This window comes from Melitaea cinxia, chromosome 25 (assembly GCF_905220565.1).
Source record: "Melitaea cinxia chromosome 25, ilMelCinx1.1, whole genome shotgun sequence".
In the NCBI taxonomy this organism is placed as follows: Eukaryota; Metazoa; Arthropoda; class Insecta; order Lepidoptera; family Nymphalidae; genus Melitaea; species Melitaea cinxia.
In genome coordinates this window covers 7,537,449-7,561,009 of record NC_059418.1, presented here as the reverse complement: position 1 = coordinate 7,561,009, position 23,561 = coordinate 7,537,449, and the positions used below count along the sequence as shown (strand labels likewise).

Sequence of the window (23,561 nt, the reverse complement as noted above, 5' to 3'; positions counted from 1 at the left end):
ATATATTTATTATTTTCTAGGCCCTCATGGTGTAGTGGTTGTGCAACAAAGAAGAAGCGAAATAGGTTAGAACATCCATATTTTTTATGTAACTAGGTAGGCAGAGACGAATACAGTCAACTTGATTGTAAGCGATTACCGTAGGCTATAGATGCGTGCAACACCAGAAGCATCGCAAGCACGTTGCCAACCATACACCTAACCATCCTCAAGAGCTTTAGCCACCTTATTCACCACAGGAAACCAATACCGCATGGTGTTGCTGGCGTTCATAGATTTATACGTTTATTATCAGGAGGACCCTGCGCTTCCTCTTGAGGTTAATCAAATCACTTAAATTGAAATAACTAATTCTTTGCTTTACACTTCAGCCTGTAATATCCCACTAATGGGCATAGGCCTCTTTCCCCATCTTGGGGAAGGATCAGAGCTTAAGCCACCACGCTGCTCCAATGCGGGTTGGCGGATATATTCCCTACTATGAGTAACGATCGTTATCAGGTGTACATGATAACAACCGGGACCGACGGCTTAACGTGCTCTCCGAAGCACGGTGGGGAGACCCTTACAATAGCCAATACAAATGTTTGTCATGTGCGGGGATAGAACCCGCAAGCGCCACAACAGGCACAATCCATGACTGTAACCGTTGCGCCAACGCGGCTTCTTATTCTTTGCTTAAATCATACTAATATACACTACAATGCCAGATCAACAACAACGTGAAGAAAACCACAATCAGAACAGGCACACTTTGGACCAGGAGCAAGAATCAAGTAACGACAATGGTTCGGGTAAGATTTCTAGAAGAGAGGAGTTGACCTAATAAGAAAAAAGTCAGTCATTAAACTTTTAAATTCAGAATAGCGTTTGCTCGCAAACGATAAAAAAGCGACTTCAATTACATCGGCAAGTAATACAAGAGAGCTAGACGAAAAATTAGTCAAATACGCATTATTTGGGATCATTCAAAAAGTTCTCGTTAAATCTCAATCAATTTTAATCATCATAAGACAGGAATAATTAAAAATATAGTTGAAATGCGAACCTCCTCCTTCTTTGAAGTCGCTTAAAGATTCTAAATTCAAAACGATAGACTAGAACTATATTAGAGATGCACAAAAAGCATTTTTCGTGTCTCGATCAAAATTTAATTTGGATCACACACCAAGTACTTGTCTGGACGTACTGGGAACTTCGTAAAATGCATTAGGGATTTATATTATGAATATTCGCGACCGTTAGCTGTGATACCGTGGATGGGGCAGTGGCAGTCTCCCACGCATGGAGAAAAAAAAGGCTTTTAGTAATTTCCTCCCGCTTTAAATTTTGTTCGATTATAGTTTAATATCTTAAAGAAAAATAAAGTCAGCTGAATATAAAATGGTGGATTATACGTCAGCTGGCTGCTTGAACATGAAAAATAAATTACATTTTCAATGATTTTTTCTCAACTAAAAATTTATGTAGTGATAGTTTACATACTACTATGAATGAAAATTAGCTGCTGGCTGCATCTCGGTGGAAAGTTTGTCAGCTGATACCCTTGAAAAACTTTATTACGTATGTATTTTGTGTGTCTCATACATACATTTGTATTATTGAAACTTTTTTGAATTAATCTTTATGTATTCTTTTTGATCATTGTTTGCGCGCCCTATTTGTATTATTTTTAAGGGCTCGCCTTCTCACGAGATAAGCAGAACTTTGAGAGTTTGGTGGTCGTCCAACTCTAATGTATCGATGTTTCTTTTTGTTTTCAGATGATAACAGCCAACAAATATCGACCGTTCTGGCTAACGTACTTGGTCAGACAGGTGAAAATAAATAAACATTTTTGCTTGTAACATAATTTCTTTTTTCGACCTCGCCTTTTTATGGCCAGTCAGGGTCTTCAATGAGGTTGTATTTTAATGTCATAAAGACTTTTTAGTCTTAGAAAATATTTGGTAAATTTTCATTGATTTTTTTTTAATTCTAGATCAACAAGAGATGAGGAACACGTTGAACAAGCTAACTGGCTTCACAGGTGAGGTTTTAAATCAAATCACTCAATATTTACTAAAAAAAAATCCATAGATAATCATTGATTCAATAAAGTGTATTCACTCTCTCTTTTTTTTATCCTTCAATACCAATTATTACCCTACTAATTACGTATTAAGCTGAGAAATCGAGTATAGGTATCGGATTGGGATCTATGTGTATCTCAAAGTCTCTCATAACTCGGTATAACATTTATCTGAATCTCTCCATTTTTTATGAGGTTCATTGAAATTTTTTCCATAGCCCGCGTTTGTTTTTTTAATATGCCACCGATTTTCAAGTTTTTGTATTTAAAAAAAGTGTGGTGTCGTGGGATACCAGATAGGAACGAAGTTCCTTATTAATTTCGAGTTCTATTCGAGGTATAAAGAAAATAATTATTTGGGTATACATTTTTTTTTGTGATTTGTTTTTATCGAAAAAAAAAACTATTTTACAAAATTATCTTAACACCTTTATTTTATTTACAATGATTTATAAAAATACTAGCTGACCCCGCAAACGTTGTTTTGCCATGTATGTTATTAACCCCCCTTAATCCCCCTTACCTCCCTTATAATTTAGCTGTGTGATAAATAAATGTTGGCAGATTCTCAGACCGATATGCACACAAAATTAAAAATCAGTCCAGCCGTTTCGATGAAATAGCCTATGTCACTCCTGAATAGTGTAGCTTTCTGTTAATGAAAGTATTTTCGTGTTTGGATCAATATATGCGAAGATTACCACCTAAAAAACAAAGTTAGAAACTATACCTCCTATACTATACCTACAACTGAGGTAGAGCACAGCAGGAATTTCCTGCTCAAAATATGTAGCAGCCCGACTGGGGTAGTACCTCGACCTTACAGAAAATCACAGCAAAATAATACTGTTTTCAAGCAGTATTGTGTTCCTGTTGGTGAGTAAGGTGACCAGAGCTCCTGGGGGGATTGGGGATTGGGTCGGTAACGCGCTTGCGATGCTTCTGGTGTTGCAGGCGTCTATAAGCTACGGTAATCGCTTACCATCAGGTGAGCCGTACGCTTGTTTGCCGACCTAGTGATATAAGAAAAAAAAACCTCTTTACAATATTAGTATAATTATATATAAGTCATCTCTTAGACTATACACTAGACTATATCCATCATACATAGGCTATACATAAAAATCATACTTTTTTTTAACGTTCCGAAAATAGGTCAAAACGTACAAGTTCAACTTACGTATTGTATTAAAACCTTTTCTTCATTTTTACTTCGCATATAAAATCTAAAAAATTTTTTGGTAACTACGTATCATATAACATTATTACTTAATTATACCGTGACAATACTTAAATATATGTACAATTGTACTAATATTAATTTTGCGTGACGTCATGTTATGCTAATTATTATGTTTTTAAGACACAATGTAGATTTCAAATAAATAAATATAATATATTATATTTTTGACTTTCACATACATTTGTATTTGTTCGATACGTTAGTAGTTACGTATAATAATGAAGCTGTCAGCAATTATTGCACAATTAGTTCTTAAATGTTAAGCGGTGTCGTACTTAGACGTAGATTACTATAATATATATAATAGCCAAGACTAAGCAAGAATTATGCTGTTATCATTTCAAAACCATCTGCTATCGCTTTTCAATCGCATTCTGAGCGACCAAAAGTGCTCTATTAACAGAGCGCAGTTCATCAGTCGCCATATCCTTTATTGCTATTTCGAGAGCAATAAAGTATATGGCAACTGTTGACTTACGAGACACAACATATTAAAATTCCCTAACAAGAGAACTGTGCTGAGTGGCTACGGCATCAAAGAATATAGCCACCCCCTCTCTTCCCGTGGGTGTCGTAAAAGGTGACTAAGGGATAACAAGGTTCCACTACCACCTTGGAACTTAAGAAGCCGACCGATGGCGGGATAACCATCTAACCGCTGGCTTTGAAACACACAGGCCGAAGACTGGCAGGAGCGTCTTAGGTGCGACAAAGCCAGCCCTACGGTCACCAACCCGCCTGCCCAGCGTGGTGACTATCGGCAACACACATGTGTTCACGCATTTTTGGCGCGAACTTGTGGGGGCCTATGTCCAGCAGTGGACTGCGATAGGCTGAAATGATAATAAGAGAAGAAGATATAAGAATTAAAGAAAAAAGTTTTTAACAAAGAGTACAAGTTTTACTACAAAATTTTAAACGATTTTTTTTTACAGATGAAACTATGGCTTTAGAGGAAATAAAAAAAGTCACAGGGCTTACCAGTAAGTATCCACATTCCAATTATTTTTAATTATTTATTTTCAAAAGAATAACTTTTAGCGGAGTTTCTTGCCGATTCTTCTCTGCAGAATCTACATTCCGAATCGGTGGTAGCTTCACTTTTACAAATAAAAATCACTTGTACATAAAATGACGATTCGAAAGTGCTTTTGAAGCCTATTTGATCAAAATTATATTTTGAATTTGAGCATGTAATAAAATTGCAACTGCAATGCAACTTTATTATCTTTTTCTTTTCACCGTGCCTTGGAGAAATTAAGCTCGGATCCTACTTCCTACATGGAGAAAGATGCAGTGGAATGTTACAGGCCAAATCAATAAATAATTTCTTTTTTTTTCAGTTAATAGGCAAGTCTTCGGATTTCTTAGGCTGTGTAGAGCGACCAGAGGCATAAATTTCTTCGTTTATTTCTTTGAAAACTTCCATGGAAACGCAAGTAAGTGTAACTTTTTTTATTTTATTAAGTAACTAGATGTACGTTCGTAACTTCTTCCCTATATATTATTCGGTTTTATCTGTTAGGTTTTCTGTCAAATGTATCCCATGCCACTCAGAACCGTAGCAATCTACTGGTGGATGAATTTCTAAAATCGGTCCAGTAGTTATTGAGATTATCAGTTACAAAAAATTAAAAACGAAAACTTTGTCTTATACTAATGTATAACAGAGGCCGAAATTCGACCATAATTAATTTTAATTATAAGTGTTAACATTATTAAGGTTCTGTTGTCAAAGACTATACTTCTATAATACAATACAATACAATACAATACAAATATTCTTTATTGTACACTATCAGAGAAAAAAAAATTTACACCGAAAAAGAAAATATAGTCATGTACAAAAGGCGGTCTTATCGCTAAAAGAGCGATCTCTTCCAGACAACCTCAAGCATGAAAAGGACATGACAAAAGAATTAGACGGCATGGTACATACATAATATATACATAATAATAAACAAAAGAGTATAATATGCGTGTGTGTGTCAAATACGTGGGAATGTGAGATGTTTTTTTTTTATCGAGTTAATGTATTTTTTCTGCATTATTAAAAAGAAGTATTAGAATTTTGCACTCCTTCTCTATATAATAAACTATAAGTGTGCGAAATTTCATGGTCCTCCGTCCGCGTAATTTTCGTAAAAATGGGTACAAAGTTTTTGCTTCACGTATTAATATATAAATAATATTATTATTTATAATAAAATCATTCTCTATTTTTTATAATTTAGACAGTAAATTTTACTAATTTGGGGCCATCCATAAATAGCGTCAAGAGAATTTCTCGTTTTTTCCTCCCCGTTCTCGTCACAGATGATCACATTTATGAGACCCCCGCCCCATACCTAGTGTGATTTCACACATTTTGAAATTTTTCACCTATAAATTCTTATTTATTAAATTAGAGCATAAATTTCGACATTTTTCATTTCATTTTAACTAAAAATTAAATATATTATATTTTGAAATGCAATGTCACAAGATTTTGGACCCTTTCTCGTCCCTTGTCACACAATGTCACACTTTGACTACCCTCTTACAATGCCAGCCCTAACGTGTGACGTAGTTTATAGATGGAATCTTTTCATAGTTTTTAGAGTTGACATAAAATACAACGAACATTTTTACATTTTCAGATTTAAGAGTGTTTGTTCGTCTCCTAAGAATACTGACTGGGGAAACAAGTAAGTGCTGAACTATTTAATTACTCAAAATGTTATAACATTTTAGTTTGTATCTAAATTTCGTTTATTTATTTATACTTTATTGCAAACTTACAAATAAAAAAAAAAAAAAAAAACAAAAAAAACTGTCTGATACTGGAATCAATAAGTTGTATTTTATTTGTGAAACAAGCCTTAAAAGCCTATTTTACCTTCTGATAAATTCTATCAGTAACTTATGTACAAGACGCAATTTCTCAGAAATCGGTCAAAAATTCCAAGTTTTAAAGTGGTCTTATATTTTTTTCTAGATGTTTACGAAGCGTTTAAAATCATCAAACACTTAACTGGACATAGCGATTTTGATGGTGTTTTCGAGATGTTGCAACGCATATCAGGAAGAAAGGGTGAGTATCAGCTTTGTATTCTGTTACAATCGAGTCACAACGATGGATGAGTGGTTGTTCAGTGATTTCATAGTGATTATCATTACATAGTATAAAACAAAGTCGCTTCCCACTGTCTGTATGCTTCTATCTTTAAAACCACGCAAAGGATTTTGATGCGGTTTTCTTTAGTAAATAGAGTGATTCCAGAGGAAGGTTTATATGTATAATACATGCGTAATATAGTAGAGGAACACTGATAGTTTACGCGACCGTGTGAAGCTGAGGCAGGTCGCTAGTTTTTCTAATATGAATAGTACGCACAGTATACACGTAAATTGCTAACGTGCGTGGACGCCATTTTGGTGACGTCAACTCGTAATAACAGTTTCACTTAATTTCTACCATACCTACCAAATATCATTTGCCTAAAAGGCTTATTACTATTTTCAATTACTTTTTTTTATAATATATAGGTACTATCAATATCGGTTTAGAAAACACCGGAAAAATGTCATTTATTTTTTATTTTTAGGTACACAAGAAGTAATAAGTTACTACGAGCACGGAATGGATCACGAAAAAGGTTCTTTACTTTAGCTTTTTTTTTTTAATCTTTTCATTTAATTTATAATGTTCTATTTATTAATTTGTAAATGCGATTCTAGTCTTCTATGAATTAAGACGACATTTATTTTAGTGTACAATTATTACTATATTTTAAATTCGTAGGTGTTGAAGGAGTAAATCGACAAGTTCACAAACTGACGGCAGGAGCCGGTCCTTCGGAGTTTCCAAACGTTTATGAAGCTTTAAGCTCTGAAATCGGTAAGAAATGTACTTTTTGGAATGGAAACCTTAAATTAGTTTTCAAATGATCATCGTTAGAGCTAATAATGGCTTGTTATGCTAGAGATGAAAAATTTTAATTTAGGAACTGATGACAGCGAAAAGAGTGCATTGACATTTCATTCACTGTACGAAATGCAGCTACTGCAGTTCTTTCTGGATGATTTTTTGTGTTTAAGTGACACTATTCCAGTCAATCGACAAGTGTAGTACGTATACCTAAAGTACATGATAATATATTCAAATTCATATACATAAAAATTTACACCAATAAAAACGCACTAATAACGTACGTACAGATTAATTGTTGATAAGCCGTCTTGAAAAAATTATACCAAAGTAAAAAATATAGTGTGTGCTTAAACCGCACGGCAGAAGTGAAAACTTTATTGGAAATCGCAATTAAGCAATAACGCAATAAGTCCCGAGTTCACCCGATCGAGCCTTTCGCCGTTCAGCAGCGAAGAGCAGCTGTCAGTATCTTTCTCGCTCGGGTACACTCGGCGGTCCCGAGCTCACCCGATCGAGCCTTTCACCTCAGAGCGTGACGGTTCAGCCTAACTTACCTACGAAAGAATGTGTGTACGGTGCGCCAAAAGTTTACACTTCAAAAATGTAATATTTAGTTTAATAGTTATCTGAATCAGATAAATTATATATCTGGAAACGGGTATACCACCTCTAGCTACTCTACTAACTCCACGTGTGACACAATCATTAAAATTCATGGCATGTAAATAACTGCTAATTCTGTTTTGTTGTAGATTGGAACGCTACATTCAACGTTCTCATTTCAGTCATGAGAAGCAACAGTGAGTATCAAACATTATTTAATTTGTAATATTATTCTTTTAAATATAAACAATTTATCAATAACTAGCTGACCCGGCGAACTTCGTATCGCCTAACACAAACTTTATCGTATGGTATTAAAGTTCAAATTGACTTTTAAGTATTATCACAAATCTTTTGTATGGGAGTATAGAAAAGTGTTGTTTTTAGACTGTTTCAGGAAATTTTAATTTTTTTTTTTAGAATTTTTCTCTCCGTAAGAACCATCCTCGTACTTCAAGGAATATTTTAAAAAAAGAATTAGCGAAATCGGTCCAACCGTTCTCGAGTTTTGCGCTTAGCAACACATTCAGCGACTCATTTTTATATTATAGATTTTTTATAAAAAATATTGAAATAATTGTCTAGGTATCGGCGAAGCCATAGTTGAATTCCGAGATTTGGTCGGAAAGAAGACATTCTCAGAAGCAATACTATTTATAAAGCAGTTCACAGGATTTTCAAGTAAGTTATTCCTTTTATTGAACCCTTTTTTTACCAATGATTAAAATTTAAACAAATTAATAACAACGCGATCTTAAGTCTTAATAAAAATAAGTGGCATGTGTTAATAACAAAACCAGAAGACGGTAATTTTTTCCCGTGTGTTTTAAATCAATGTTGGAGAATATAATAAATAGTATTTTGGCAACACCAGAATCTATTTCGGCAAAGAAATTATATAAATTGGTCGATGAAGTTTTATCAATAAAAAAATAGATTTTTTTTTTAATTTCACTCATTTTAATGAAACACTTTTTTCGGATTTTATCGCGGTTTATAAGTTTTTCAGATGCCCGACGATTCGGATACTTTACAGCAACCATGGTCACGGTAGGACTGATGACCATGGTTGCTGTAAAGTCAAAAAAATAACTAGATGTACGTTCGCAGCTTTGTCCCCATGGATTACTCGGTTTTGTCTGTTCTGTTTTCTCTCGTTAAAATATAGCCTATGCCCAGTGGGTCAGAGGGAGGAGAGTCGTCGGGCATCTGAAAAACAATAAACCGCGATAATATCCGAAAACGTTGTTTCATATAACATCTTTTCATTTTTTTGTATTCAATATTTAATAAATAAATAAATAAATATCTACACAATACACACACAATTAATGCTTGTGTTATAGGTAACAGCCGACTGGTATAGCTACATATTTTTTTTCGATAAACATACTTATAAATAATACATATATAAATATATAAATAAATATTTATATTACACCAAGACTCGGGGTGGGAATCGAACCCACAACCCTCGGAGCAGAAAGCAGGGTCACTACAAACTGCGCCAACGGGCTAGTCAATATTAGACAATAATATTATGGACATAGTCTATTTTTTCACTAATATATCACATAAATCATTATCATACCATTTATGATGATCTGATATATCATACCATATCTGTCAACTTTTATTATATTACTAGCCGACCTGGCGAACTTCGTACCGCCTTATTTTTTTTTACTTGAGTATATATCGAAATAAAATATAGCCTATCTTTCAAGTTAGATCAAACTGCATACGGTGTGCAAATTTGATTAAAATCGGTTAATTAGTTTAGGAGTCCATTGAGGACAAACATTGTGACACGATATTTATATATATTAAGATTAATACAAAATATAATATTATATAAATTCTGTCTATCTGTTATAAAGTCTGATATTTTGTTTACTATAAAATTAATAATAATTTATATGTTTATTAAGATTTGAAATACGCGTTAGAAGAACTCCTCCAAGAGACTGCTAGAGTTAGTAAGTATTTGTTTTTATTATTTCATTTTACTCTATTTGTTTCAAATAACTATTTTTTGTTGATTCACGATAGATTAATAAAAAAATCAAATGAATTAGGAAAAAAAAATTGCGATAGTAGGATAGGTAGGATAATAGGTAACTTTTTATATATTTCTGAATGAACCGCCCGACTAAACAAGTCTCGTGACTGTTAGCGCTGGTTGCTTGAGAAATGGTCTCCTGGGGCTTTTAGAACATACTCGTAAATGTGTTCTGTGTGTCTTTTATCACTTTACATAAACTGGCCCAGAACTCTTTTGCTTTGTATACCTATTACCGAAGAAAATTGGTATTGGGTCTCTTAACTTTGTGCCACGAAGTGACCCAGCTAAATACACACATTATACTAAAAAATTATGTGCGTTAAATGCGTTCTAAGGCAACTGTACTTAGCTTTTTATTATTTTACACAAACTGCCCCAGAACTTTTATTTTGTAAGAAAAATGTCGTGGATCTTTAAAAGTGTTTCACAACTGACCTAGTTGAATGCGCACATTATACTGTAAAGTTATACAAAGTATTGCAAATTCGTTATAAGACAACTGTTAGTACCGTGTTTTCTATTACTTTACCAAAACCGAATAGAACGTGGATATTTTCAAAAGTAACTTTCATGACTCTCTAATTGTGTTTCACAAACTGTCCCAACTAAACATTTACTTTGTACTGTAAAGTATCAGAATGTAAAAGAAATTTTTAATAAGTGTGGATTGTAATAATTTGTGTGTATTTAAGGTTTAAGGGTAATAGTTGATAAACTATACCAACTTTTCGGTAAGACGGATTTGGAGCACGTACATACGGAAATACAACGAATATTCCACGAAGAAAGTAAGTACATATTAATTTTTGTATGTATTACTTATATCAAATTACTTTTGTGTCTGTTTCTAAGTTCTGTATTATTTATCATTTCTATCTTTTGCATTTTTTTTCTATCGTATATATTCTTTGTAAAAAAATTTACATAATTTTCTATATAAAATCATAATAAGTCAATAGCCTGTATTACTCATCTTTATGTGTTGTCTAATAATAGTATGGGTTATCCAAATTGATCACGATTAATTTCCGCAAACCGTACAGAAGTTTGCCGTGGTCTGGGTGTTTGTGCAGTCCTTCTGGGTCTGCCCATCGAGCCTCGGAGAGTACGTTAAGCCGTTGGTCACGGTTGTTATCATGTACACCTGATAGCGATCGTTACTCGTAGAGAATATATCCGCTAACTAGCATTGGAGCAGCGTGGTGGATTAAGCTCTGATCTTTCTCCTACATGGGGAAAGAGGCATGCCCGGCAGTCGAATGTTACAGGCTGAATCAACCAAGCAACTAGTAGTCGTATTTAGTCTATGATAAGATAGCCAGAGCTTCTTGGAATGTGCCAAGTCGGCATCGGGAATAGGTTTCATGTATGTATCTAACTGAGGTAGGGCACAGCAGAAATTTCCTGCTCAAAATATGGAGCAGCCCGACTGGGGTAGTACCTCGACCTTACTGTGATATTATGTTTTCAAGCAGTATTGTGTTCCTGTTGGTGAGTAAGGTGACCAGAGCTCCTGCGGGGATTGGGGATTGGGTCGGCAACGCGCTTGCGATGCTTCTGGTGTTGCAGGTGTCTATAAGCTACGGTAATCGCTTACCATCAGGTGAGCCGTACGCTTCTTTGCCGACCTAGTGACATAAAAAAAATGTATGTAATGTCCGTAATAGAAAGATACTTTGTGAAAATAATATGTTAAAAAGCTAAATATCTCAAAACTTTTTACGTTCATAAAAAGATAGGAGGTAGCACAGACTATTTTGTGGCTTTTGCATAGTGGAATTGGCAGTCACGTCATCTATTTAATTTCTTTCAGATATAATCACGCTACTAAGAAACGTAAACAGAATAACAAAGAGGCGAGACCCACTCATCGTATTCTCCGGTCTGCTGGGCGTCACTCAGACGTACAACTTGAGCGATTGCAGCGCTGTCATTACTGGACTAACTTTCAAACACTGTGAATATTTCTTGTTACTTATTTTTTTTTGGTTACTAAATTAATTTCACACTCACAATGTTCATTATGTTCATTATCCAACTTTAAAAAAATTAGGAGGTTCTTGATTTTATTGTTTTTTATGCGTGTTACATTGGGGAAGCGATTTGGAATTTTTTCTTTCAATCTTGTGCCGCCTGGGACCAAGTGGCCCGTGCGAAGCCTTTTTAGATGTATTAAAGATTTTTTTAACGTTTTTAATTTTTATTAAACATCATACATATTTACAATTCACAACTTAAGAATTAAATATCTACAGATAGTTTTGGTACAAATCACGTTCGCGTGGAATTGTGCCAAGAATGCTGGCAGCATTTCCCCGTTGAATCGCTACGCCGATTCTCTGGGCAAAAACTTAATTAATTTATTAAAGAGATTAGTATTTTTGTAGTGCACCGTAATAACGCATAACTTACCATAACGATAGCGTAAGAATAAAACTGGCTTGTTTTACAAATACAAATTCCTTTCGCCTTATTGTATCAATATAATTCAATGAAATTAGTATATTTTTAAATATTAATTATCTTTTGCAGTGACGCCACTGGAAGTAATAGAGCAAATCCAGACAGAAACCGAAAATTCGGATATATTGGATTTCTTCAACAAACTCGTGAGTTTAACGGGAACCAAATGTAAGTGAATTTATAATTTGTTTTTAATATAAATTGAATTATGGATAATGAGACATATGCGTTTTTCGATATTACATGGCAATGGAGCTTTCTTGGGGGCTGATATTTTAGATTAGAAGTCGCTGATTGTTTTTTTAACACCGTTTTTATTATTTTGAACCTAAATATGTGTAGGTTTTAGTTTTAAAAAGCTATATTTCGTAACATCGGGGATATTATATAGGTGTCCCGTAAGATTTAACTGAGGTAGGGCACAGCAGGAAATCTCCTGCTCAAAATATGGAGCAGTCTGACTGGGGCAGTACCTCGACCTTACAGAAGATCACAGCTAAATAATACTGTTTTCAAGCAGTATTGTGTTCCTGTTGGTGAGTAAGGTGCCCAGAGCTCCTGGGGGTAACTCGGGATGGGGTCGGCAACGCGCTTGCGATACTTCTGCTGTTGCAGGCGTCTATAAGCTACGGTAATCGCTTACCATCAGGTGAGCCGTACGCTTGTTTGCTGATATAGTTACATAAAAAATTTCATGGAAGCAATTTTTTCTTTTTGTGAGATTTATGCTCTATTGATTATTAGACTTTTAAACAATAATACTAGGTCTACAGAGGGGCATCACCTGATGGCAAGCATTTTTTAACCAATTATTTGTAATTGTTTTTTTGCAGCACTTCGTCTCGCTTGGAACAACGTCGTAGACATAACAGGGAAAAACGGTAAGTTATTATCACTTTTATGCTTTTTATGCACATTGTAATACTCCTTTGAGGCTTATAATTTATAATTACTATATCAGGATTTATTGCAAAATAAAAACTAACGCGCGAAATTAAATCCAAAAAAATTAATACAGCGAATACCGACTCATCATTACAGCTTATCACAGTCCACTGCTGGACATAGGCCTCCACAAGTTTACGCCAAAAATAGCGTGAACTCATGTGTATTGCCCATAGTCACCACGCTGGGCAGGCGGGTTGGTGACCGCAGGGCTGGCTTTGTAGCACCGAAGACGCTGCTGCCCGTCTTCGGCCTGTGTATTTCAAAGCCAGCAGTTGGATGGTTATCCCGCCATCGGTCGGCTTTTTAAGTTCCAAGGTGGTAGCGGAACTGTGTTATCCCTTAGTCGCCTCTTACGACACCCACGGGAAGAGAGGGGGTGGCTAAATTCTTTAGTACCGTAGCCACACAGTACATATATTTGTTTCTAATGTTTACGCGATTTTCACTCATTATAATTAAACAACTTTTTCGGATTTTATCGCGGTTTATTCTGCTTTTTAGATGCCCGACGTTTCGGATAGTTTATAGGTTTATAGCAAGCATGGTCACGGAAGGATGATCCTCCTGTGTATTATAATGCTGTCAGTTCCTTTTTTTTTCTTTTTGACCAAAATGTTGAATGCGAGTGAACGTCACTAGACATTAAGACCGGTTTGCGTTCCTACAACTCCTTTTTTTTGTAAATTTTTGATCAAAGAAAGTCTAAATAAATTATCATAATACTGATTACTAATAAAGATTTGTCCTTTTCAGATATATTCGTCCTCGTGACTACAATCAAATCGTACACATCAGCGGACATCATACACTTCTTCCAGACATTACGAAAAATTACAAATACTACAACTATAAACCTTGCTGTTGTGAAAATAAGAGAACTATTGAGGGTCAAGGGTATGACGAATATTATGGGTTGAAAATAAGGCAGTTAATGAGGGTTAAAAGCGAGATCATTATTGTGGGTTAACGGTAATACAAGTAGAGGGATTAAGAGTATAAAAATATTAAACACTAGCTGCCCGGACAGACTTCGTTCTGTCAAAAGTTGATAGTATTTTTTTTTTAATAAAAAAAATAAAGTAGCCGAATTGGTCGAGTTATGCGCTTAGCAAAATTATATTTTATTTATATAGATTCATTGTAAAGGAAAGTTACGAGCCATTCCCCAAGAAGACTCGACCACAGAGTATTGTAAAAGATTTAGAAATTTTTTTTTTTTTTTTATTGGACAATTATTGAGGTTAAGAATGATTTATTGTGGTTAGCGCTCAGAAAAGTATTAAGGATTAAAAGTAAGAGTAATGTTTGTGGTTAAGGATTAGATAGCTATTTAGGATTGAATATGAAAGAACCATCAAAGGCAAAGGCTGTAAAATAGAGGGTTCAAAGGGAAAGAATTTTTGAGACCAAAAAATTAAATATAAATTTTCTTTAATTCTTTTTGTCTTAATTTCCAGGATTCTTCGAATGGATCGACAATATTTATAAAATCGTCCAAATCGGTATGTAACGTATAAAATTACGTTTAATATTAGCGATTTTTTATAGTTAAATCAATAAATAAATTTTTCACACCCAACGGTTCTTAGTAGAATTTTTCCTGTATCGGAGGTCCAGAAACACACACAATACGCAAGCACAAACGTCCCAGACTACGACAGACATCTATATGACCAATACAAATATCTGTCGTGAGCGGGGATCAAACCCGTGACCGCCAGCGCAGAAGCCAGTGCTGTGACTGCTGCGCTGTAAAATAGTTTGGGTTATCTGGAAGAAATGGTTACAATTGGTCATAAGTCCATCGATTGTACCTATTACATTATCTGTAACTGTCTTAAAAAGGTTTAAAATATAAAAAAAATTTGTTTAACAAATACAGTTATGTACAGTTTTCAATAAACTATTTGTCAACAGTGAGCGAACATGCATGCACATGTGCTGTGTGGCTACAGCACTAAAGAATTTAGCCACCTCCTCTCTTCCCGTGGGTGTCGTAAGAGGCGACTAAGGGATAACAAGGTTCCACAACCACCTTGGATCTTAAGAAGCCGACCGATGGCGGGATAGCCATCCAACTGCTGGCTTTGAAATATACAGGCCGAAGACGGGCAGCAGCGTCTTCGGTGCGACAAGCCAGTACTGCGGTCACCAACCCGCCTGCCCAGCGTGGTGACTATGGGCAAAACACATGAGTTCACGTTATTTTTGGCGTAAACTTGTGGAGGCCTATGTCCAGCAGTGGACTGTATAGGCTGTAATGATGAGCGAACATGCATCTAGGAATACAACGACGACGCGTTTGTGTAACGGTTACAGAACTGTTTTTGGGCTGTGAAAGTGGGAAATATTTAAAATAGTCAATGATTTATTAGTGATATCATTGAAATTTGTAATATGTATAATGTTTTACTTAATCTTCAATTCTATGTCTATGTTATGACAGGTCAATAAAATGTAATACAGCCGAGTAATACTTACAAAAAATTTTGACAACGCGTTAGCACAATGGTCACGTACCGGCAAACACTTGTTGACCACACAGATTTTTGTGCCAACTGGGCGTTTGTGCTTGTGTATTGCGGCCGGAGCTCCGACACAGGAATAAATCCTAGTGGGGGCATTGAGTATATGACGTTTACTTATTGATTAACAGGACAGCCAAAATAATATTACCATAAAAACATTTGACGAATACATTGTACTATAATTGTTTTTTTTTTTTTTTCACAGATTTCGTAAAATTCTTGGAGGCATTTACGACATTGAGTCCTAAGTTCTGTAAGTAAATTATAGTTTGTATATGTATATATTTAACTATCCTAGATCTTACGTTATTATTTAATAAATAATAAGATTAAATTAGTCGCCATTATTTTAATATTTATTCTCTTTAAAATATAAAAACTCTTTTGTCCGTTTCGAAATTTTTTTTTTCTTACGATCGACGAAAGAAAGACAATAGGGTAAATTCTAACGAAAAGCTAGAAAAAAGAAGGTAATAATTGTATGATGTGCAACATTAAAAAAATACCAACAGATACTTTTTTGTATTACTTTTATTTTACAAATCTTTCAAAAGATGTATTTAAAACCATTTTTGAATTTGTTTTTTTTTTTACAGTGCTCGTAGACTCTATTGTTGTTACTCAACAGTACACACAAGAGGATGGTGAGTTTATTTTAATGCAAAAGATTTTTAAAATGTTTAAAAGTATTCACATTAATATCATTATCATATTATTTTAGAGCCATATTTCTTAGTTTCCAGGCATTTTTCCAGTTAAATAAAGAGATCTTTATGTAATACTTGTTTCCACTCGCAGCTTTGCCTGCGTGGATTACATTATCTAGCAGTTCAGTTTACTCACATTAAAGTATCACTACATAATATAAAACGAAGTCGCTTCCCGTTGTCTGTATGTTTAGATCTTTAAAACTACGCAACGGATTTTGATGCGGTTTTCTTTAGTAAATAGAGCGATTCCAAAGGAAGGTTTATAGTATGACACATGTATAATATAGTAAAGGAACACTGATAGTTTTAGAGGTTTCTAATGTGATGTCGTAAATAAACACTTTTTTGCGCTTACAATGCAAGTATTTATTTTTTATTTAGTATTAGCATTGCACCCGTACGAAGCCGGGGCGGGTCGCTAGTAGCCTATATGTATATCAATCAGTGATAACATAGTGTTCCCCCAATACAAATAAACAAATTATTAAATGTTACCTTTTTAATAAATATTGGTATAGATACGAGATGTTGTATTTTTCTTTTTCAGAACCTATGATCGCTATAAGTCAAATAAGAACTGCTACTGGAGAAAATGGTAAATATATGATTAATCAGTATCACAGTCATTATAAACATTTTTTTATTATACGGAACTTACAACAGTTTTTATTTTGCGACTCCTGAAATTTCGATTTTCGACATGTCGTAACAAATTTAGGGAAGATCACGGCTAAATATTACTGCTCTCAAAGCAGTGATGTCTTCTAACTTTAAGTGATTACCGTCCATTACAATTACTGCTTTAACCAGTTACGGTAGACCAGAGACACGAAGAGAGTAACCGATGTTAAGAATAGGTACATAGAGATATTCGAATTCCATTTTTGGACCGAAATACTTGTAGTTTAATATAAATTTCACATTCATTTTAAATAAATTGTGTGTCCAGTTCAGCTTATCCAAAATTGAGACTGCTAATGCCACCAAAAATCAATGCTACTAATTTAGGAGTACATTAATAAATAGTTCCTGTAAATAAATCAAAAATAGTTTTCGAAACACCCATTTTTGACGCGAACTTGTGGAGGCCTACGTCCAGCAGTGGACTGCGATAGGCTGAAGTGAGTTTTCGAAGATTCATTTATTTAAAAGTAAATATGCAGATAATAAATAGCTAAGGGATTCAGTCGTGAATCCTGCTGTACAATGGATCACTTGCTATGATGAATTTCTGTCCCTTCAGAAGATGTTCAAAAATATAATGCTACTAATTTTTTTTTGCAGATATCCTCACAGCCATTGAAAGCATAAAAACAAAGAAGCCAAAACCTCAATCAACAACATCTTCACCTCCAACACAACAAACTAATGATCAAACTACTATTACTGCTGGTCGCGAACAATCTAGTGATCAAACTACCTCGTCGTCTAGTAATCAAACAACAACTGTTCTTAGTAGCGAACAATCTAGTGATCAAACTGCCACATCATCTAATGATCAAACTACTACTGTTTCTGGTGGCGAACAATCTACTGATCAAACTAGTACTGCTGTTGGTGGTAAACAATCTAGTGATCAAACTACCACATCGTCTAGTAATCAAACAACAACTGTTCTTAGTAGCGAACAATCTAGTGATCAAACTGCCACATCATCTAATGATCAAACTACTACTGTTTCTGGTGGCGAACAATCTACTGATCAAACTAGTACTGCTGTTGGTGGTAAACAATCTAGTGATCAAACTACCACATCGTCTAGTAATCAAACAACAACTGTTCTTAGTAGCGAACAATCTAGTGATCAAACTGCCACATCATCTAATGATCAAACTACTACTGTTTCTGGTGGCGAACAATCTAGTGATCAAAGTATTACTGCTGTTGGTGGTAAACAATCTAGTGATCAAACTGCCACATCATCTAATGATCAAACTACTACTGTTTCTGATGGCGAACAATCTAGTGATCAAACAACTACTGCTTTTAGTGGTAAACAATCTAGTGTTCAAACTACCACATCGTCTAGTAATCAAACAACAACTGTTCTTAGTAGCGAACAATCTAGTGATCAAACTGCCACATCATCTAATGATCAAACTACTACTGTTTCTAGTGGCGAACAATCTAGTGATCAAACTATTACTGCTGTTGGTGGTAAACAATCTAGTGATCAAACTGCCACATCATCTAATGATCAAACTACTACTGTTTCTGATGGCGAACAACCTAGTGATCAAACTACTACTGCTGTTAGTGGTAAACAATCTAGTGTTCAAACTACCACATCGTCTAGTAATCAAACAACAACTGTTCTCAGTGGCGAACAATCTAGTGATAAAACCGGCACATCATCTGATGATCGTACTACCATAGCTCCTGGTGGCGAACAATCTAGTGACCAAACCACTACTGCCACATCGTCTAGTGATCAAACTACCTCCTCGTCTAGTAATCAAACAACAACTATTCTTAGTAGCGAACAATCTAGTGATCAAACTGCCACATCATCTAATGATCAAACTACTACTCTTTCTGGTGGCGAACAATCTAGTGATCAAACTATTACTGCTGTTGGTGGTAAACAATCTAGTGATCAAACTGCCACATCATCTAATGATCAAACTACTACTGTTTCTGATGGCGAACAATCTAGTGATCAAACTACTACTGTTTTTAGTGGTAAACAATCTAGTGTTCAAACTACCACATCGTCTAGTAATCAAACAACAACTGTTCTCAGTGGCGAACAATCTAGTGATAAAACCGGCACATCATCTGATGATCAAACTACTACTGTTTCTGGTGGCGAACAATCTAGTGATCAAACTATTACTGCTGTTGGTGGTAAACAATCTAGTGATCAAACTGCCACATCATCTAATGATCAAACTACTACTGTTTCTGATGGCGAACAATCTAGTGATCAAACTACTACTGCTGTTAGTGGTAAACAATCTAGTGTTCAAACTACCACATCGTCTAGTAATCAAACAAACACTGTTCTCAGTGGCGAACAATCTAGTGATAAAACCGGCACATCATCTAATGATCAAACTACTACTGTTTCTGGTGGCGAACAATCTAGTGATCAAACTATTACTGCTGTTGGTGGTAAACAATCTAGTGATCAAACTGCCACATCATCTAATGATCAAACTACTACTGTTTCTGATGGCGAACAACCTAGTGATCAAACTACTACTGCTGTTAGTGGTAAACAATCTAGTGTTCAAACTACCACATCGTCTAGTAATCAAACAACAACTGTTCTCAGTGGCGAACAATCTAGTGATAAAACCGGCACATCATCTGATGATCGTACTACCATAGCTCCTGGTGGCGAACAATCTAGTGACCAAACAACTACTGCCACATCATCTAGTGTTCAAACTACCTCGTCGTCTAGTAATCAAACAACAACTGTTCTTAGTAGCGAACAATCTAGTGATCAAACTGCCACATCATCTAATGATCAAACTACTACTCTTTCTGGTGGCGAACAATCTAGTGATCAAACTATTACTGCTGTTGGTGGTAAACAATCTAGTGATCAAACTGCCACATCATCTAATGATCAAACTACTACTGTTTCTGATGGCGAACAATCTAGTGATCAAACTACCACATCGTCTAGTAATCAAACAACAACTGTTCTCAGTGGCGAACAATCTAGTGATAAAACCGGCACATCATCTGATGATCAAACTACTACTGTTTCTGGTGGCGAACAATCTAGTGATCAAACTATTACTGCTGTTGGTGGTAAACAATCTAGTGATCAAACTGCCACATCATCTAATGATCAAACTACTACTGTTTCTGATGGCGAACAATCTAGTGATCAAACTACTACTGCTGTTAGTGGTAAACAATCTAGTGTTCAAACTACCACATCGTCTAGTAATCAAACAAACACTGTTCTCAGTGGCGAACAATCTAGTGATAAAACCGGCACATCATCTAATGATCAAACTACTACTGTTTCTGGTGGCGAACAATCTAGTGATCAAACTATTACTGCTGTTGGTGGTAAACAATCTAGTGATCAAACTGCCACATCATCTAATGATCAAACTACTACTGTTTCTGATGGCGAACAACCTAGTGATCAAACTACTACTGCTGTTAGTGGTAAACAATCTAGTGTTCAAACTACCACATCGTCTAGTAATCAAACAACAACTGTTCTCAGTGGCGAACAATCTAGTGATAAAACCGGCACATCATCTGATGATCGTACTACCATAGCTCCTGGTGGCGAACAATCTAGTGACCAAACCACTACTGCCACATCATCTAGTGATCAAACTACCTCGTCGTCTAGTAATCAAACAACAACTGTTCTTAGTAGCGAACAATCTAGTGATCAAACTGCCACATCATCTAATGATCAAACTACTACTGTTTCTGGTGGCGAACAATCTAGTGATCAAACTATTACTGCTGTTGGTGGTAAACAATCTAGTGATCAAACTGCCACATCATCTAATGATCAAACTACTACTGTTTCTGATGGCGAACAATCTAGTGATCAAACAACTACTGCTTTTAGTGGTAAACAATCTAGTGTTCAAACTACCTCGTCGTCTAGTAATCAAACAACAACTATTCTTAGTAGCGAACAATCTAGTGATCAAACTGCCACATCATCTAATGATCAAACTACTACTGTTTCTGGTGGCGAACAATCTAGTGATCAAACTATTACTGCTGTTGGTGGTAAACAATCTAGTGATCAAACTGCCACATCATCTAATGATCAAACTACTACTGTTTCTGATGGCGAACAATCTAGTGATCAAACTACTACTGCTGCTAGTGGTAAACAATCTAGTGTTCAAACTACCACATCGTCTAGTAATCAAACAACAACTGTTCTCAGTGGCGAACAATCTAGTGATAAAACCGGCACATCATCTGATGATCGTACTACCATAGCACCTGGTGGCGAACAATCTAGTGACCAAACCACTACTGCCACATCATCTAGTGATCAAACTACCTCGTCGTCTAGTAATCAAACAACAACTGTTCTTAGTAGCGAACAATCTAGTGATCAAACTGCCACATCATCTAATGATCAAACTACTACTGTTTCTGGTGGCGAACAATCTCGTGATCAAACTATTACTGCTGTTGGTGGTAAACAATCTAGTGTTCAAACTGCCACATCGTCTAGTAATCAAACAACAACTGTTGTTAGTGGCAAACAATCTAGTGATCAAACTGGCACATCATCTGATGATCGTACTACCATTGCTCCTGGTGGCGAACAATCTAGTGACCAAACCACTACTGCCACATTATCGAGTGATCAACCAAATACTATCCCCGAAGGTGAACATTTTAGTGATCAAACTACTCCTTCTCCTGGTGGCGAGCCATCTGTTAATCAAAACACTCCTGCTCCTGGTAGCGAGCTATCTAGCGATCAAACAAATACTTCTCCTGGATCCTCTTCTGAAAACGAAACTACTCCTACCCGTGGCGAAGAACAACCTTCAACAAATCCTGAAATTCAGCCTCTCAACTCGAATACTACATCACCCGAAGAACAATCTCAATCTGATCGAACAGCATCTGGACCGCAGCCAACAGCACCTGGCTCTGATACAAACGTAACTTTAAAAGAAGGTAAGTTACTTTACAGGCTATACGCGTTTAAAAAATAGTGACTCATAACTGTCACTTAGCTTACCTACGGCCCTTGACAAAATCATAGTAGTAGGCCTGCTTGGCTCAATTTTAATGGCTTACTTCAATTACTCTTTTAACTGAGGAGGCACAGTAGGAAACTTTCTGCTCAAATATGGAGCAGCCCGACTGGGGTAGTACCTCGACCTTACAGAAGATCACAGCTAATACTGCTTTCAAGCAGTGTTGTGTTCCTGCTGGTGAGTAAGGTGACCAGAGCTCCTGCGAGGAACCGGGGATACGGTCTCTGGTGTTGCAGACGTCTATAAGCTACGGTAATAACTAACCATCAGGTGAGACGTATGCTTGTTTGTCGACCCAGTTATATGATAAAAAAACACAATTTCTCTTATAGCGAATAGACTATAATTTCTAAATATTTTATGTGACAATTTATACGATAATGAGTAAAAATTAATAAACAACTTAAGTAACTTTTAGAAATAAAAAAAAAAACGTCCGTTTCTAAATTTGTTGAGTTATCACTAATGTTGTATTGTTTATACTTGGATATGTTAAAAACAACTTACTTATTAAGAACTGAGTAAGAAATTTTTTTGTCTAAAATAATAGTGCAATATTAATTTTTCATTCTTATAATAATTCAAAACATCTTTAGACTACAAAAAATTGGCTGTCTGTAAAGTCGGTTTACGGACGATAGTTTTACGTGATAACGTTAGAAAAGAAACATCGATGAAAATTTTTATACTTTTGTGAATTTAATTGAATTATTATCACTTCAATTATTTCGAACTGTTAGCTCTGACGTCACGCGAGAAGAGAGAGGGATAAATGTGTCACAACTCACAAGCCCACGCTTGGGCCGATGTTGCCTCTCTATCGCTACACGATATATTTTTGACAAGGCTTAAATTTTTATATTTTTGCAGAAAAAGCGCGAGCCCTTCAAGTGGATATGAATCTAAAGTTACTCATTCTTCCTCAAGGACCGAAGAATAGTAAAAATTGTTATTGTGCTTGTGACAGCCAAGACCCGCCAAAATTGATACCTATGAAGGAATTGCCAGCAGGAATAAGAGGTGCATAAATTTGAAAAATATTGATTTTGTATTTTTTGTGGTCATTTATGTATTTTATTGAATATATCATTTCATTATTATTTATGGAATTTTATTCATAGATGATTTTTTTTATTGTTGATAAACTCGCAGATGAAATTGAAAATTGAATTTTAATTATTCATTAATTTAAATAAAATATACTTTTATAGATTTAACAAATAACTACTTTGCTGCTGTTAAGTCTACACTACATATCAAATAAATGATTCACTACTTGAAATTAATATAGTAACTT

The 23,561-nt window shown here is 35.3% G+C and overlaps 2 protein-coding genes across 2 annotated transcripts; both read left to right on the top strand.

Annotated features, from left to right (window-relative positions):
- Positions 1–703: 703 nt before the first annotated feature.
- Positions 704–14,816, top strand: LOC123666089. Its single transcript, XM_045600297.1, has 12 exons — positions 704–794; positions 1,982–2,029; positions 5,954–6,001; positions 6,292–6,387; positions 7,099–7,194; positions 8,416–8,511; positions 10,588–10,683; positions 11,709–11,852; positions 12,428–12,526; positions 13,192–13,239; positions 14,060–14,200; positions 14,764–14,816. Exons 1-12 carry the CDS (start codon positions 704–706, stop codon positions 14,814–14,816), a joined length of 1,056 nt encoding a protein of 351 aa, XP_045456253.1.
- A 269-nt stretch (positions 14,817–15,085) lies between these two features.
- Positions 15,086–23,364, top strand: LOC123666088 (serine-rich adhesin for platelets-like). Its single transcript, XM_045600296.1, has 6 exons — positions 15,086–15,116; positions 16,040–16,087; positions 16,431–16,478; positions 17,092–17,139; positions 17,829–22,181; positions 23,135–23,364. Exons 1-6 carry the CDS (start codon positions 15,086–15,088, stop codon positions 23,290–23,292), a joined length of 4,686 nt encoding a protein of 1,561 aa, XP_045456252.1. The 3' UTR covers positions 23,293–23,364.
- Positions 23,365–23,561: the final 197 nt, after the last annotated feature.

What these genes read in the sequence shown, in the direction of transcription:
- LOC123666088 (XM_045600296.1), top strand. Translation starts at nt 15,086, where the DNA reads ATGGTTACAATTGGTCATAAGTCCATCGATT. An exon ending in GACATTGAGTCCTAAGTTCT is followed by an intron (nt 16,088 to 16,430) that starts GTAAGTAAATTA and finishes TTTTTTTTACAG; the next exon opens with TGCTCGTAGACTCTATTGTT. An exon ending in AACTGCTACTGGAGAAAATG is followed by an intron (nt 17,140 to 17,828) that starts GTAAATATATGA and finishes TTTTTTTTGCAG; the next exon opens with ATATCCTCACAGCCATTGAA.
- LOC123666089 (XM_045600297.1), top strand. Translation starts at nt 704, where the DNA reads ATGCCAGATCAACAACAACGTGAAGAAAACCACAATCAGAACAGGCAC. An exon ending in AATACTGACTGGGGAAACAA is followed by an intron (nt 6,002 to 6,291) that starts GTAAGTGCTGAA and finishes ATTTTTTTCTAG; the next exon opens with ATGTTTACGAAGCGTTTAAA. An exon ending in GCAGTTCACAGGATTTTCAA is followed by an intron (nt 8,512 to 10,587) that starts GTAAGTTATTCC and finishes TGTGTATTTAAG; the next exon opens with GTTTAAGGGTAATAGTTGAT.